This window comes from Ostrinia nubilalis, chromosome 15 (genome assembly GCF_963855985.1).
Source record: "Ostrinia nubilalis chromosome 15, ilOstNubi1.1, whole genome shotgun sequence".
NCBI classification, from domain to species: Eukaryota; Metazoa; Arthropoda; class Insecta; order Lepidoptera; family Crambidae; genus Ostrinia; species Ostrinia nubilalis.
The window spans coordinates 12,934,475-12,953,382 of NC_087102.1; the positions used below are offsets into that span (position 1 = coordinate 12,934,475).

At 35.6% G+C, this 18,908-nt stretch overlaps 1 protein-coding gene across 2 annotated transcripts; it reads right to left on the reverse strand.

The window, feature by feature from the left end:
* Window positions 1–2,766: 2,766 nt before the first annotated feature.
* Window positions 2,767–16,183, reverse strand: LOC135078979 (sarcoplasmic calcium-binding protein, alpha chain). Of its 2 annotated transcripts, none has more exons than XM_063973586.1 (4): window positions 16,009–16,183; window positions 7,215–7,381; window positions 5,941–6,174; window positions 2,767–3,815 (listed from the first exon to the last, which is right to left on the reverse strand). In XM_063973586.1, exons 1-4 carry the CDS (start codon window positions 16,058–16,060, stop codon window positions 3,693–3,695), a joined length of 576 nt encoding a protein of 191 aa, XP_063829656.1. In that variant the 5' UTR covers window positions 16,061–16,183; the 3' UTR covers window positions 2,767–3,692. The 2 variants fall into 2 exon arrangements, with proteins under 2 accessions (XP_063829656.1, XP_063829655.1); XM_063973585.1 differs by having other exon boundaries at window positions 7,203–7,381.
* Window positions 16,184–18,908: the final 2,725 nt, after the last annotated feature.

The window sequence follows — 18,908 nt, forward strand, 5'->3', positions numbered from 1 at the left end:
TTTATAAAATTGGTTAAATCATTGGGGTTTACTTTAGTTTAGAAAATTAAATGGAAAGTAATAATTAAGTATGCTGTTAATGTAAAGCGCCCTAAATATGTCTCTAGCTAATTTTAATATTATATTTAGAAACCTTGTGATATTTCTATACGATGTTTGTTCATAGAAATATGATTACTAAGAATAAAAATATGATTGTTTTTATGAACAGACAGCGTTTTTATGTCTCGAGAATATATTATGAAATTAATTGTAAGATCATTATAAAATAGGAAATATTATTTTAAAGCGATTACATTGAGACACCAACTGGGCACGAATATTTTAAAACATTGACAAAAGGTATAAATCCACGGGCTAGTCATAAAAGCCCAGTGTAACTGTATATCTCAAAATTACATAAATAAATGATGAAAAATAACCCGATTTCGTCTTTCAGGCAAAACAGACATTGCGCCTACTTTACTTTACTATTATTTATTGCCCAGGCTTTACCAGGTCCGTCGCACTCTCGTCGCACAGTCGCGACAGCAATATAATTACACGCGAGCGATAAGGATGGGTAGCTTGGGGTCATTGGACAAAATTCTACGTGCTCACGGACCTGGCTTTAAATGTATCTTCTCAATGTAAAAAGCTGTTGAATAGATTGTAATTAAAGTTAGAAACGTGATATTTTTATTATTCATTATTCTATTAGATCTAATTTTATTACTGTCTTATTGTTTTACAAATGTGTGGTACATAAAATAACAATTTTTGTTCTCCGCCAATATAAATTTTTGGGAATAATATTATGATTATGTAACGGATAATGATAATAGAGTATTATTATCCGTATTGTTATATTGTTAACAGAACATATTCGAAATTTTAAATAACGCTATTTGTACAGTTGACTTCAAAATTAGGCTGAGTTACTGATTTATTGAACAAAAAAATATTTTTCATTGTTTTGTAGCCGATTGTATAGCTGTCAGCTAGTGCACGTGTACATAGCCTAGTTTGCAAAGCATTTAGATTTTGGTTTGCCTGTGCCTTCACGAAGTCAATTTGACGGTAAGCATAGGTGTGAAAGATGATAAATGACTGGTAAAAATATCAAAAATATATCGCTAAATGTTCACTTTTTGTCTAGATTAGGAGATAAATATTAAAACATAGAATTGAAAGTCTTTTTATGACGCCACTTTGAAGTAGACAAACATGAATGTTTCAAATTCTGAATACATGACGTCTCCACTAATATTAGAAGTACAAGAGATAGGATCTCTTAAAACAGTTTTATTCTATGACTTTTGTTTGAATTCTAGAGTTTTGTATGAGACATGAAAAGAGCAACGCATCAAGTAGGTACGAATGGTTGATTATATCTAAAAATACCTAGTACGCTTAATAGGTAGGTAGGAACAAAAATGTACCTAAAATAAAATGTGTGTAATGCTACGGTCTAGGTAAATAGCGTATCAAATGTCTGGGTATCGGAATAGGTGTGGCTGTGCGCTAGTTTTAAATAGGTATAATGGATGCGTTCGCAAAGGGTCTGCAGTAGACATTAAAAGCCAATAAAGCAGTTTTCAGAATTGAAACCTTGTCAATGAGTTATATTTCTACGAATAAACATACTATCGTTCTAGTGATAATGAATGACAAGGCCTAAGTGTAATATTTTTTTCAGACTGACTGTACTTTTACAGTAGGAAATTACTTTTTATAATACTTCTAAAACTTTTTTATTTTACTAAATTAAAGTTGCCATTCTGTTGTGTTGTAATGTCACTGAAATATTATAAATATTTAATATGATAATTAAACAAAAACTGATATGTGAAGTAACTTTGTAGAGTTTACAAGATACTTACTTATGTATTTGATGTTACCGATATTATCGTTACTTAGCCCAGGCGCAGATCACCGACTTTTAGTTGGCCGATAGTTGGGCCCGATTCTAATTTGTATGAGGGATCGGCCGATATCAAATCGGTGTACTTAGTGTACGCACTTTCAAACATGTCCATACTGAGGTGGAATTGTGTAAACCAATCGTAATCATTTGACAGTTCATAACGTACGATAAAGTCAGTATAAACAAAGCGTTTGGCAGAATAATCGTACGTCGTACGTATTAACTGTCAAATGATAACGATTGCTTTACACAATTCCACCTCTGATACAGCCCGACCCAACTATAGGCCGATAAAAGGTCTGTAGTCTGCGGCTAGGCTTATCCATTTGATTTATTAATTATTATACTAACAAATATTTAAAACATCTCTCGCTATACCTCATAACAGATCTATTTTTAGAAATATTTTATAACTATACGAGGGTTTCCATTGTCATCTTCTAGGTGTACATAATAGTCCATTAACTCGATATTTTTATTTAGACGTCGAATTTTTATGAAATTGCAATTTTATTGAATGTGAAATATAATATTGTCGTTTTGAAGGTTTGAAATTTATTTAGAAGAAAAGTTTATACTCAGGATGACTATCATTTTTGAGTATGTTTTGTTCACATAATGTATAATACACAATTATTGATGTAAATAAAATTCAAGCATAGATGGTGGAATGCTTTGGTCTAGTACTTATATAAACCAAAATTATATGTACCATAATGTAAAGGCAGTAAGTACTGAGTGTTGTTTATTAATCTTGTGTAATAGAATTTGTAATAAAATTGAATTAAATTATTTATTTCTTTTATTTAAAATGTTAATTCATGAAGTTGGTGGTGGAAAGAAAAAATAAAATAAGCCGGTGGTCTTTTAAAGTTTTTATTAAAACGAATTTGATATTTCGTCAACAAATATATTTACAAATTAACGTGAATATTAATTAACGCGGTGACTAGATTCATTTTGTATGTCTGAGCACAACCATCAACATTGCCCGTACATTCCCCATAGAGTCCACAGGTTATAAGTTACTGCCTTTGTGTTAAATAAATAAAACTAGCTCGTCGAAAACCTACTGGTTTAGTTCGTTCGTTTATAAATTGAGATAATTATAATGATACCACTTGTAATAAAAAACGATAAGGGGGAATCAACATTCCAAAAGTCGCGAAAAACACAAAAATACATCACAATAATTGAACTCTTAAAAATAATAATATAATTAACATTCAGTAAATAACAATACAATAACAAATCGATTATAATAACATAAAGACTATAAGAATTAATAAGAATACTATTTCCGTATAATAACCTCTAGCAATTGTACTTAAAAATAGTTTTGTAAAAACGAATTACGAAACGGAACGCATCTTTGAGATTGTTTTATTTTTGTTTCGTATCGATGCGGTGTTGTATTTTTGGCGTCATTTTCCGAGGTGGCGTAAAGTTATTGTAAATTTAGAATGTGTCGTACATTCTGTGATGTAGGCCGATGTGGGAGGGTGTTGTGATCCCGGCCTTGCGGGAAGTCATTAACATGTTTTCAGATCGTCTGATGGTCAATGTCGATCCGTTAAGCAGTTCAATCTTGTGAGACGACGACGAATGATGAAGTTTTCGCAAAAAGTTGATAGTTCGACGATTTTGTAAGACGAGTGATGACGCTTTTCAACAATATTTGATATTATCCCCGCTTACCGGATCTGACCATCCTTCCCGAATTATTTGACGCCAAATTGTTTATAAAAAATAGGTGTGTCAGTCAAAAGCTTAGAGTTAGGGTGAGTTAAAGTTCTAACGGGCCGAAGAGGTGTTTCGCGGGAGAGTTGTCGCTGTTGTCGCCCAGGAACTGCGCGAAAAGCTCCTGGTACCTCGACAGCGTCAGACCACCCTTCCTCCTGTCGTCATCCTGGAAAAGACCGTTTATCATTAGTTAATCCTACTAAACGTCTGTCGTGGCAACTATGGAACGGTTTGCTATGTTTTTTACATTACTTAGGTATTAACGGACTGTTCGTCGCGTACTTTTCATTTCCGACAAAAAGGGGTTTTACATATCCCATAAAGATATAATAATATCATAAATCAATCATCTGACCAAGTTACACAACAGAAAGATGAGTCTATTATGAAAAGTTTTTGTAACATCTATTCTCAAATATGAATGAGAATTGTCAAACAGATGATGTCACGCAAAAAACAAAAAAAAACTATAACGTCATCTACATACTCGTATTAATATAGTAGTTATGCAGAGTTTAAAAGAAGTTTATCTAAATTAAAGTTGTAGTAATCACTCGACACCCACCGATTAGCGTAATCTTACAATCTGATATGAAATAGTTACCAACATTTTCCTGTATGAGAGGCGAAATGCGTATTGCAACAATACAGTGACTTGGAAGGATGCCAGGGAGAAAGCTATTAAAGTTTTCTTAATCTTATTGCATAGTTTAACTTCTTACTATGTAACCGTGATTTATATCAAGCATTTATAAAATAACAAGGTAATATGCTTCCTTTGCATATTTTGTATTTTATAACACTGGTTTATTTATGAATGAACATTATTGTTTTGAATGTTTCCGCATCTCAATTAGATAGGTAATAGCTAACAAATATTCATTATTATAATTCATAAGTTTAAATTTTTATTGTTTAATTACTAAGTTATCGATTATTTAAATGCATAATAATTCTGTGGTTGTTTGGAAGAAATTTTGAAACAAAAACTTACATTTTTATCTATCGATTAGAACAAATTTTAGGTAGGTACGTAATTTTACTCATGGTGTCGGTGACCGTCATTGACATAAATCTACATCGAGCGGTTTGCCAAACCCACCTACCCACAATATACAGGGTGGAAACGTTAAGTGATCTCACTCGATTATTTCTTAACTATACAAGATATTAAAAAACTGGTTACTGATCCTGAAAGTGCTTAATGAGCTCTTTCAAACGGTACCAATAATAAGTTACAGAATAAACTGGATCTATCTGAAAATTCAATGTTTCCAGCTTCCATACTAAATGTATGCCAGTTGCCAGACACACAATATTAGAAGTGTAATTTTTTTAATTTAATAATAAATACTTAAAATAAACTCGTAAATTGTATTCTTATTTTAAATTATTAATGAAAAACATTGGTTTTAGGCTTTACTTGCTATAATATTGTCAAGAGATGAGTGTCATCATGACTGTGGTAGTACTAAATGTATGGAAGCTGGAAACATTGAAGTTTCGGATAGATCCAGTTTATTCTGTAACCTATTATTAATACCGTTTGATAGAGCTCATGAAGCACTTTCAGGATCAATAACTAGTTTATTGATATCTTGTATAGTTTAGAAATAATCGAGTGAGATCACTTATCGTTTCCACCCTGTATTCAAGGAATCGCCTGTATGTGTACAAATCGGGGAAAACATGGTCCGGTACGCTTGCATATGACGCGATTTACCATTTATCTACTTATAGTCTAGTTTCACTCTAGTTTATATTGCAATCGTAATTTAGAAGAACTAATATTAATTGTCACTGTACAATAGAAAGACATAGTAATTTATTTTACGAGTGTCACAGAAAAATCTGTGTAATCAATTAATATTATAGCACTTCGAAACAATGATGCCACCACGTTGGGCGCCAAATCCGTGTCGCTTACCATCTCAAATTTTTGGCTCAGAATTCGTATCTCTTTGTTTCTCTTGCTAATAAAAAACATTCTAAGACAGTTAATTGATGTCAGTTATGATTAGCAATTGGGAAGCCAATTTTAATGCATTTGTTCGTGCCAGAAAGGGTCATCATCACTGTAAATAGTTTTTTGTTGTACTCAGCAGTATTAAATTTCTTTTGTTTTTCATATGCGGAACGAGCGAGGATGAGTTTACAACAAGCAGATTAGTATTTATGGAAGATTCTGATCTTGCTTATGAGTTCTTAACACTTATTAACAGGTCCTCAAGAAATGGCAGTGCAAGGACCTCATTTCCACAATGAAAAACAGGACTAAAATGTCGACTTACATTTAGTAGTGTGTCAAACGCGTCGTCTATGACTTTGATGTCCTCAAGAACCATCCTCTGGACGCAGTCGTATCTGTACTCCTCGACGCCGATCACTCCATCGGAGTTTATATCGATCATCCTGAAGTTAGATTCGATGAACGCCTTCATAGCTTGCGGGAACTCTTCGTATTTCCTCCCCACACAGCTGTTTTTGACAGCCTGTTTGAATTCCTCTACTGTGATCATCCCATCCTGAAAAGCAAACGCTGTGAGTTCTAGAACGTTATGGAGGAATTCGATTAAGAGCGTGTGCGGTAGCTGTGTGCCTACTGTTCTACTTATGTGAGTGTGTTATTTTCGTTAAGGTTGCCATTTGTTCTTAAATATAATGAGTTAAACCTTTTTGATAGGGATTTTAGCTGAAAATCATATAGAGACCGTGACTTATTTAATAAATTACGGCGATTAATAATAATGTTTGATTAATGGACGTAATAATTAAAAGAACTGGCAATCTTAACGTGATATTATACTTTAAACAACCAATTGCATTGCTGGTGCCATTGCTATTAATAATAAGCTGCATTTACGACTTGCTTTGAAAAAAGTGTGATGTGTACCTAACAATAAGTGTAAGTTTAAAATGTATTGCCACAAACATTGCAAGAAGTAATGTGAAGATTTTGGAATTTGAATCAAGTGACATAATTGTGGCATTTCATAGTGTTTGTGTGTGTGCTAATTCTTGTTGTTCATTTCGGGTTATCTAAACGGCGATTTCTTCGGCTGCGAACTTTTCTTGGGTAAGTGTGCTATATTTTAGTAATTAAGCAACATCCAATTATTATTTTTGCAAGCATTTTGTGTTTTGCATTTTACTAGTTTGTGTTGAACCCTAATTATATTTACTTTTTAGTTTAAGCCTCTATCTACTATGACAGACAAAACAAAGCCAATACCTACGTGCTATCGTGTAGTCGGATCCAGCTTTGAAATTTTGAATTTAATTATTTTCCCTGTTTTTTATCCCCCTATATACTTACGTAATTTTACTCTATTTTTGTTGGAAAGATGGCTTTCACAGACTCTACTTGGTCAAAAAACTCTAGCTTCATTTATTGAAAGGGTCAATCGCGTGACCAGCGCAACCAGTATCAGTCTACGCAAACCTTACATTTGCTGGATCCGTAATGCCTTCAGCCTCAGAAGCACATACCCAAGCCGGACTTACACCAAAAGCCTACGCAAGCCGGTGCGTGAATTAGTGTGTTGTAACCGACATAGTCCGGAACCTTGTCGAAGTCCGCGAGCTGCGTGATCTCTTCCCACAGACTCAGCATGATGTGCTGGTACTTCTGCAGGCGTGCGGCGCTGCAGTCACCTTTTCCTTCCAGCACGCACGACCGCAGCGCCAGGCACTGGAAGTCGTGGGAGTCTAGGTACCCATTGTTGTCGATGTCTGGAACAGATAAGTAATGTTTTGTTAGCATTATGCCCGTTTTCACCATCAATCCCTTATTTTTAAGTGACCCCTATGGCAATACATAACAGGAATTTTCAGATTTCAGATTTCATAGGGGTCACTCAAAAATTGGTATCCTTCCGTTTGGCCAAATTACTTTTCGCCAAATTTCACTTCGCAAACAACTTATCGCCAAAGTTTCATTTCCCAAATGAACTTTTAGCAACTGTACTTTTCGCAACTAATTCATTTGGTCAAATTATCATTTGGCCAAATTTTACTTGGCAAATGTTTATATAGCAAATGTTTTATGTTGCCAAATATTATATCCCAAATAATTTGTTTGGTCAAATTGACACTTCACATACTTACCCACCGTTACCCACAAATCAAAGCATAAGGCACATGATCATGGTTTTCAGAATAATTTTATGTAAAACATTGCAGAAAATAGTATGGTTGCAAAAAGTAGGTATTGCAGAAAATAGTAGGTTAGGTTAGGTTAGAACAGTGACCCTTAGTGCGCGAAGGCGAGCGAAGCGTGCCGCGGCAGCGGCCGCCGAGCGCTAGAATCACCTCTATTGTTAATGAATCATATGGAAATTTCGATACAAAGATTGAAATAAGGAAAATAATGTATAACAAATTTTATATTAACTACCCACTAAACAAAATAATAACCACAAACTAATTTGTATACCATTCTATGCACCAATCAAATTATTTTGTAAATAGTTTATCGTGAAATATTTTTGCCTAATGAAACATTTGGCAAACCATACTTTGCCAAACAATAATTTGCTAAACAATAATATGCCAAAAAAAACATTTGCGAATTAAAAGTTTGCAATAAGTTGCTTTGCCAAATGAGAATTTGCCAAATGAAAATTTGCGAAACGTTGTTTGCGATGTGATAATTTGGGAAACGTTTTTTGGCCAAACATTAGTAATCCCTCAAAAATTAGGGATTGATGGTGAAAACGGGCATGAACCTAGCGGAGTATTTGCTGGGTGGAATTCGTCTCAATATACCTACATTCAGTGCAGTCAATAAGACTATTGTTGCGTGCTTTTAGCAATTAATCTAACCTACGATTAATAAAAGTTTTAAGGTTAAAAGGGATAAGTAACCCCTTTTAAATATTTCTTCTCTTTCTAATAATTGTACAGGAAGAGTTGTTTTCCTACTATACATATTAGTAGAAAGAAAGAGCTAATCATCCCTATCAGTAAATAGCAGATTTCTAGGATTTGTATTTTTCAAATCTACCTATATCATCGTTCAGACTGACAAGTTGAGCCTCAGTCCCTATCCTGCCTTCCGCATCCAGCAAACTCTAGCAAACTACTTTAGATCGGTCGTCCTATATTTATTATTGGCAACAATTAGCGATTCAAGGACTCATTTGCTTTAACGACCATCAATCTTTGGTCTGGTATGGTTTGCCAACTGTCATTTGTAAAACCTGATGATAAGCTCTAGCTTAGAACTTTTCATAAGCTTTTAGCCACAGATCTATAACTCAAACAAAATTCGCTATATTTACCTATATCTATACTTAAATACTGACCGGCATTCTACCAATAAAATGTTTTAAACAGCTACTTTCTAAGGGTTAAGGAATCTTAAGTATTTAAGGCTTGGTATTTCTGCTAAAGTAGGTATTTCGCGCTGTCAAAATCTGCGCGCGCAATACTTCGCCGAAGACAGCGCGCCAAAGAGCTCTCGCGGCTACACAGTATAGAAATACGCAGTTTGGAAATACGCAGTTGGTTAGGTTAGGTTGACTTCCTTCCGTTCAAGCGTCACACTCACAGCACTTTCTAATACAAATCATATCCAAGTGATACAAATTAAAACAACTTTCAAAATTTTTGGGAATATATTTTAGAATCGAATAAATATAGAATATAACTGCCAAAGTAAACACGGTTCAAAGAGGCGTGGCGTCACCCGACCTTCCGGAAGTTCCGCGCCGGCTAAAAGAATTTCAAGATTACGTCACCCTACCTATCGGTAGATCCTCGGGAGCTTGAGCGATTGGAAAAACATTTTATGATCAGTTACTCGTAGTAGCGATTATTTAGAGCTTGGATAATAAATTATAGTTGTTGCAATTCACAAAGCTTTGCATGTGGTTAATTACATTAATCAGTACACGCATCAATTTTGTTCAGTCTTTTTGTTTATTAATAAATAACAATATCATGCTAAAATTGCATACATATTTGTTTGTATTGGTCTGGGTGTTTTCTTTCCATAATTTATGTATAACGTATGTACGGGGCTCTGTATCGAAAATCACTATGAGCAATAAGCATCACACACGGTTAACTGGAGTGCATTACCGCAGCAAAAAGCTTGCCATCTTAAATGAACGGTATAGTATCGGAGGTTTCGTCAGTACAGTTGCGAACAAAGGTGTTTGTGTAGTGTAGTTGAGTTGAGAGGTCAGATTATTGAAATAATAAAACGAACATTTTATTTTTTAAATACATTTTAAAAATAATTTACATTACAGATAACAATGAAAGGATGACATTGCAAGGTGGTGCCAGTCCAGTCTTAAATCCGTTGATATATGCTGCATCTGCCATGTTTTTGGCTAAAAGATTCTTCTATCTTGCAGTTTAGACTTTTATTACAGACCTCAGACAGTATTTTTGGAAAACTTTTACGCATGGTGGAGGAAGGGACGCTCTAGAGACTCAAGTCTAGAAGGAGTCACATGAACTCCAAGTTTTAAATCCGTTGACATCTGCTGCATCTGCCATCTTTTTGGCTAGAAGATTCTTCTATCTTGCAGCTTAGACCTTTAGCTACAGACCTTAGACAGTATTTTGAAACATTCTTACGCATGGTGGAGGAAGGGACGCTCTAGAGACTCAAGTCTACAAGGAGTCATATGAACGCCAGTTTTAAATCCGTTGACATCTGCTGCATCTGCCATCTTTTTGGTTAGAAGATTCTTCCATCTTGCAGCGTAGACCTTTAGCTACAGACCTTAGACAGTATTTTTGTGAAAATTCTTACGCATGGTGGAGGAAGGGACGCTCTAAACACTCAAGTCTACAAGGAGTCACATGAACTCCAGTTTTAAATCCGTTGACATCTGCTGCATCTGCCATCTTTTTGGCTAGAAGATTCTTCTATCTTGCAGCTTAGACCTTTAGCTACAGACCTTAGACAGTATTTTTGTGAAAATTCTTACGCATGGTGGAGGAAGGGACGCTCTAAACACTCAAGTCTACAAGGAGTCACATGAACTCCAGTTTTAAATCCGTTGACATCTGCTGCATCTGCCATCTTTTTGGCTAGAAGATTCTTCTATCTTACAGCTTAGACCTTTAGCTACAGACCTTAGACAGTATTTTTTATTATTTATTTGTGTCAGTGTGCTCTTCTAAAGAGTGTAAGACGATTGTATGTAGGTACTATTAAAATGTAATTTTAACTCATTGGTTTTGTCTCATATTTGAGGAATGTACTATGTATCATGAGTAGAGTTCGTTTAAAAGGATGCGAACGATTTAAATTTCAATAGGTAGACAAAATTGATAATTTTTAATTATCAAAAATTTAAGCTTTCTCCAGTAACACTGATATTATTATACTGTGACTCATCAAAGTCATCATTGTCAAAAATATTGACAAATCGCGAACTGTCACGGCCAAAAAACTGACACGCGTCCGTCCTCCGTAAGCGCCACCGCGCGACTGATTGAGATTGTCCAAGCCGTCATGGACGATTTTTTCCACATTTTTTAACATAGTAACTAAATAAGACGCAATATAAAAATTTCATCCGTTAAAAGCCCTCAAGTTATTTCTGAACTTTAGTTTAGTAAAAGATTTAGAATCTCAAATCGCTTATTTTAAAAATAAAACCATAAATAGAAAACGAATAGAGGTAACTTTGGGAATTTATTCTATCGAGTCAACTTCATCAAATCGTGTTTCCATCCGTTAATAGCCCTAGAAAATATCCTCAACTATGCCCAATAAAAATCTTAGCCTTTAATTTTACTGTTTAGTACCTCAAAAATGAAAAATGAAAACCTCATTTTCACCATTTTCTCTGCTACCCGGCCTTAAGACGAATTTCTCTAAGACCTGAGAATATATCTAAAAATAGAGCGAAGCACTATATTCCAGCTTCGTTTTGCGGCATGATTTATTCCTACCCGAAAGCAATTCCGCGTCTAAAATAGTACCCACCTATCTACTTCCTAAGACCTTGCAGTTCTCTAGTAATCGCTCAGTAACATTGTCAATCTTCAATCTTAGTCAATGTCGTAATTGTGCGTAAATTGGTCCGTGCCCATTTGGCGTGCTCAGCGTGTAAACAATAGTGTATTAAATTAATACGAGCAGGGTGCCAAGTCGGGTCCTGTCGCAACGGCCAGGGAGAGCCAGACTTTCCGATGACACTGTGAGTTATGCCTGATCGAAAGCCGGTTGCCAATCAGTCTCAATGCCGCGTTTCGGACCACTTCTAAACAGATTTATTTTTTAATTGGATTAATGTGGCTCACTAATGGTTTGGTGTAATTAAAGGTTTCGAAACGCGTGCTGGGGGACCTAGGTAACAGCTAATGTTAGTTCGTCAATATGACATGAGCTGTGGATATAGGTAATCTAGGATACATTTGTGAGATACCAGAGAAATAGACGCAGAAGAAAAACTCACGGAAAATGATTTTGTAGAGACGGAACACATATTAGTTACAATCGGTATCTTATTGGACATGACGAAAGCTTATGACAGAGTTCCCTATGATAAACTACTAGAAAAACTAATGGATTCAGGTATCCGCGGATTGGCATATGATTGGTTCAAATCTTATTTACACAACAGAAAGCAATTAGTACAAATAGAGCATTACGACCATACTACAAATGAAATATCAAAAATTAGATCTGAAGAAAAACAGTTAACTAGTTCAATACCGCAGGGCAGCATATTAGGATGCGCACTTTTTCTCATTTATATTAATGAGCTTCCGAAGCATTTACGTGGAGATTCAATTACACCTATTTTATTTGCCGATGACCTGTCCATACTAATCAAATGCGACAGCGACACTGATCCAAAAACTCTTATCCATAATACACTCCAAAATATCACGAATTGGCTGGAACATCATAATTTGGAAATTAACTTAGGAAAATCAAAACTTGTACAATTTCGATCATACAACAAACCACCCATAGATACAAATATCCACTTTAAAAACACCCAAATAGAAACAGTAGAATCATATAAATTGCTTGGACTTAATGTAGATACGCATCTGAATTGGAAATCCCACATAGAATATATAAAATCCAAACTTTCAAAATTCACCTATGCACTTTACAAAATCTACCAAAGTACAAACTTAAAAACCGCGCTCTCAACTTATTACGCCTACGCCTACTCTTGGCTAAAATATGGAGTTATTCTCTGGGGTAACAGTGTAAATGCAAACGATATATTTATGTTACAAAAAAAATGTGTTAGAATTCTAGCCCGAATTGACAATAGACAAAGCTGCCGACCTTATTTTGTAAAATTTAAATTATTAACATTAGTTTCAATTTATATTAGGGACATATGTATTTTTGTATTCAATAACAAGCATCTTTTCTCACAAATAAAAGAAACGCATAACGTTAATAGCAGACATAAAGATAGGCTATACTTACCACCTTCCAGAATCAAAATGCTCAATTGTAGTCCTTTTTATATGGCAGTAAAAATTTTTAATAAAATACCGAAACACATAAAATTGGAAAATAAATTAAGACCGTTTAGTAATAAACTTCAAGATTATTTGATCTCAAACTGCTTCTACTCACTTGATGAATTTTTTAGTTATCGCGACAATAATAATCTTTGAGATAGATCTGGATGACGTCTGTAATTTACAAATCACATATACCTCTGGGAGGTAGCAATGTAACATTTTTTTAACATCTGTCTTTAATATTTGTACATTGTGAAGTGAATAAAATGAATATGAATATGAATATGAATAGTTAATACTCATAAAGTACCTAATTGTCAAGTTTAATGTTTATTATTTAAATAATGCTGGAGAGTCAACAGAGAGAGAGGAGTTTATGTTATGCTGTAAAGTTTACAAATCGTAGATCATCCCTTCTGCTGCAGGAATGCATGGGTGCTTTCCCTTGCTCGATGCATGAGGAATTTGACGTAAATATTTAGCACAATTTGTCTGCCTAGTTGATTCGTTAATTAAATAATGCCAGTGTACAAAAGGGCAATCAATTAAAGCTACAATCAATCTTGCAAACATGTTGTAGTCACGGCAAATATTCCGCGCTTGTATGCACTTGTCTCTTCTGTCTCCGCGGCATCTGAGGCTATTAATCTTAAAGAGCTCATTTAGTATTTGCATTTATGACTGAAATACGCAGTAGCGTAGTAGTAGAAATGTTATCACAGCATAAAAGTCTACATAGTATAAAATAAAGTAACTTTCCGCGTCCGTCTGGTTTTCCACTATCTCCTAAAACCTAGATACTTTTTACACAAGTTCCTTCCTTCCTTTTCCACTGCTGAGAGTCGACCTTCCCCAAGTTTTTCCTACCAGCGCCTTATTTAGTTATGAATTTAATTTGCATGATAAAAAATAGCCAATTACGGCGTAGGTGGTACTTCCGGTGTCTGGACTCCTTAAAATCGTGGGTAATTTGGAAAGCCAGATTTTATCAGCTACCTCAAAATCAAGGATATCTGGATACTATTGTTAGATGTGTCTAACAAGCTTTTGTCACTGTAATCTTCATCGCATGCATCATAATTCATAAACTAACGTCTTCATAATAAGCTTGTAATATTACATTAGTCAACGCTAGCCAGACAAGCGCTGTGCGTCTGTCACTCGTACACCATAAGCGAATTCGATTTGCTTTGATCTTTAATGTATTTCAAGATCTGAAATGAAACGGTAACTGCTAGTTTTCACGCTAAATAAAATGTTCGGATCGTGACAGCAAAATTGGGTGATCGTTGATTTAAGGGCGCGTTTGGCCACAATCAATTACACGGCACGTGTCAGTCGCTCGTTAAACTACCTCTATTTCCAATCAAATTGTTTGTTTATTGCCTGCATGATGCGTACATAAATTAACATGGCGTTAAAACATCGTAATCTTCTAATAATAAAAATGAATTGCTGTTCGTTAGTTTCGCTAAAACTCGAGAATGACTGGACCTCATTGGCTCATTTTGGTTTTGAAACGATTGTTGTAGTCCACGGAAGCTTTAAACGGTGAGAAAAAATGTGGAAAGAAAGGTAGGAAAATTACGATTTGATTTCCACGCATACGAAGTCGCGGGCACAGCTAGATAATATAGTCGCTTTATATTTTTAGTGATGCGCTTTCCTTGTTGAAAGGACAATATTACGTTTCGTGTGTAAAAATGTCGGTTTAACAGATTAATTGAAGCACTTAAATCAGTTTTCAGTAGAGAGGACGCGCAATAATTTAGCGCACTGTGCGGTTGTGCTTTTGATTTGATAAGTAAGTATGAAAGCTCTACGAAATTACGATCCGAGGTCTTTTCCACTACTATAATTGGTACTTATTGTTTGAATGCGATCCATGTTAGTTAAAGTTAAGACGTTCTTAGATAGTGAACCGTCAAATTGTTTCATACTTTAATCTAATTTCAATAAAAGCTGAAAGCTTGGTAGGTCTTACTGGTATTAGCCATGTTACCTTATTCTTGGTAAGAAGTTATTACTCACATCGAGACACATAAGAATCACTCGGTCAGCTTTCAGTCATATTCAGGAAAATCACACCTCAGCTTTTATACTTTTAAGTATCGCTAGTTTAGGATCTTAGGTTTCAAATCAAGCTGGGTTAGGCAGAGAAGGACCTACATTAAAATTGAATTGGTATGTATAATGTAGTTCAAATCCTTGCTCAAATAATAAAAAAAAAATATCCAAACTAAACTAATGGATAAAGTCGACTCTACATACATTAGAGGTAGAGAATTGCACGAAAATACTGATACTTAGATGCTAGAATCATTCAATTATTCACAGGGGAGGGTCTTCTACTTCTATCTATCAGCTATCATCAATATGGTGTTCGACGATTTAGGTTACCAATCATTTCGCCTAATAGATAAGGCACCAACTAGGTACTTCAAATTAAGACTAAATGACCGAAATCACTTTACACGCTCACCAAGAATGCTTGAAAAAGTTGTTTTATTGTCGTCAAACTCATCAGAACGCGAGTTGTATTGCCGGGAGATTTATAGTTTTCCACAAAAATACTCTTTGGTTCCGATCCAATGGGACGCCAACAATGACACCGTTAACAATATCGGCACCTGCTTCATTAGAATCATCCCGCCTATTAAAATGCCGTTGATTCACTATCCTAAAGCTGTTTGCGAATCAGACGTTTATTAGGAACAATCCTTGAGTTATTATTTCTAGATTAATATCTGGCATAGGTTCACATTCTATCTGATTACAAAAACATGATCTTGTGTCTTCCAATACAATGTAGTTTTGAATCTGTGCCTACTTCCCGTCAAGCAACTACGAGACAAACCAACGCAAACCAAAAACAAAACATGCTGGAGACTCACCGTACAGGTACCGCACGACGAAGGCAACCCTGTTGTCCCAGGAGTACGCCATTTTGATTGATAACTGTTTAGTTAATTGAGGTGTTTTTTATTTTTTGCGAGGCAAGGAGCGCGGCGGCGGTCACTCGGCAACTGCCGGCCGCCGCCTGCGCCACCCCGCTCCGAATAAACGGAATAAAACAATATTACAGACCCGCCGCCACGTCACGGCGCGTGCGCGTCTCTAAAATATATCCCGACGCGAGATTCGGCGCTAAGCTTCAGTCTGGTTGGGCTGCGCTTGACCTGGTCTCCAAGGTCGGCTTGCATCAGCTTTGTGCAACGAGTTACTCATCACCAGCGCTGCGCCCCATTACGATAGCTAGGCAATCGTTCGCTGCCCACGACCGTAATAGTTTTCTAGAAAACTATCGATTTCAAATGAATCATCAGCTGGGAGAGGCACTTGAAAAGCTCTGCGCAGCGAAATAACTAATAGATAAGGCTGGACACGTAATTAGGATTTTGCTCTACCTACCAAAGATATAGTCAGTTAGAGACCCATTTCCATGGTTTTCGAGGGGAATTAGAAATACTTATACTCGTAAAGGTTGTTTGTTTAAAGAAAGTAAGTATCTATCTACATAATGATGACCTCATATTTTACTCTCGAGCACTAAGAAGTATTTCGCATAGCAGATTTAGTAGTCGGTTACCTGGAGTTGCTGAGATAGAATGTTAACAATTCCACTTAGGCTCTACTCAGTAGGTCTAATTAGGTAGGCTGTGTTTTTTAATCGAGTTTAACAAGTCTTACTTGATTGGTGCAAATCAGGAGTTTGTTCAATTGATTTTTTACTTTGCTGAAATAACTGTCGTCAGTAATGTACCTAGTCAAAATCAAAAATCAAAATCAAAAATATTTATTCAGTTTAGACCACAAGTGGCACTTATGAACGTTGTTTGTTGTTGTTGAGTCGTTATGGAAATCCTTGGGGGAGGCCTTTGTCCAACAGTGGACGTCATTTGGCTGAAACGAACGAACAAAGTACCTACTATTTTTAAGGCCCTGGCAGCCTGTAATTAAGATATCAACTAGTCCTAAGACAAAATATGTATGTAAACCCATGCTGCATGTACTAGTGTCTATCTTGTTGGTTGTCCTAAATAAATAAACTCACTGCGTCAAAATAAGTGCAAGCCTATTGAAAGCGTGCTTATCGGTGACCTGCCGTCAGTTTCGAGCCTGTGGCAGGCCTTTTTGGAATCAAATCCTATTGTTTATATCTTAGACGAACTGTCCACTTGCTAACAGCTATCCTACGAACATTTCTGAGCTCTTGCTGGACGTCGATACCAGTCAAATGACGATTTCGTAGAGAGGTTGACATGAAAAAACGGTCATCCCTCTGCGATGTGCACCGGCGCTGTTCAGAACTTGGTCTCTGGATAAAGCCACCAGTCTCCCGAAAGCATCTTAAAACTTTCGAAACCCAGCTGGCTTATGTGGAGCTGACGTGCGACAGCCCGCTGGCTGAGCCCTTCTTGCAATAGTGCAACGATTTGTGCTGCTTCTGAAGGTGTAGAATCCCAGGTAAAGTGTCAAAAGAAGCGGATATGTGTATGGATCAACGTGTGAAAGCTAAAATCCGAAAATACATGCTTTTATAGGGAATAAATAGGCCGCAACTTGCGACGTATCAAACAGTTGATACGTCTTTTTCCTTACTTCTTCACATCAGCCGGGATATCTTTTTAAATACTGGTGTGATTTAAATGAATTTGGTATTAATTTAAAGATAAAAGTTTAATCTTTAAAATGGGGCCACTTTTTTTGTTACTTACAAATTCGTTAGTACACAAGATCGCGTGGAAACAACATCACGCCTCTTCAAGGCGAGAGTGAATAAGCACTTACAGGGCAGATATGTACCATCCTAGACTGCATCCCACTTAACATCAGGTGCGATTGTGGTCAAATACCTGCCTTGTTATGCATAAAAAAAAAAGATTCCATACTTTTGCTCGCGAGTGTAGTCATTACGGAATTAATCTAGACATCCTGTATAATTTTAATCAAATATTTTCTGCAAAATGATATCTGCTTGGAATGGAACGTTTAAGTATTTGTTAGTCCGAAACAAATGCTTAAGATGTTTTCCTTACAAATTTCACTTGCATGGACACAGAATATCCTCGTAGCGCCCACGGATTTTTTGGATCCTCTTTAACTACGACCCGACCGTCCTTCTTATAGGACTTATAGTTATAGTCCTGTCAGCCCAAGATTTTGAGTTGAAATTCGTATATGTTAGACTTACCGGTTTGAAGTGAAACTTTCAGGGTATAATTATGATTATATTAGCATGTGTTTTTAAATTCAATTATTTGTCTACCTTTTGTTCTTTACAAAGGCCATCGGGCCACAAATTCTAGATTAAAAGGAAGTATTAAGTGATGTAAAATTAAATAATACAAAAAATTTGTAGTGTAAAGAGTATTAAATTAATAATAATAATAAATATAATAAATATTTTTGAACAATTTCACACATAACGCTATCTAGCCCCATAGTAAGCAATTAATATGCTTGTGTTATGGGTGCTCGCTTAACGGATATACTACATTATATACGTTTTAAATACATACATATTATACTAGTAACACCCAGATCCATCACAGAAATTAAAATTCATCATTTCAATTTCTGCCCGGCTGGGAATCGAACCCGGGACCTCTCGGCATAGTAGTCCCTTTTAGAACTACTACACCAAACGGCCGACAAATAATTAATTAATTAAATTAATTATTAGTGAAAGATAAGTTGCATTTTTATATTAGTAATATTCCATAAACCAATATAACACAAAGCCACAAACTAAAAATATTATGATATTTTTAGTACTAGCTTCGACCCAACC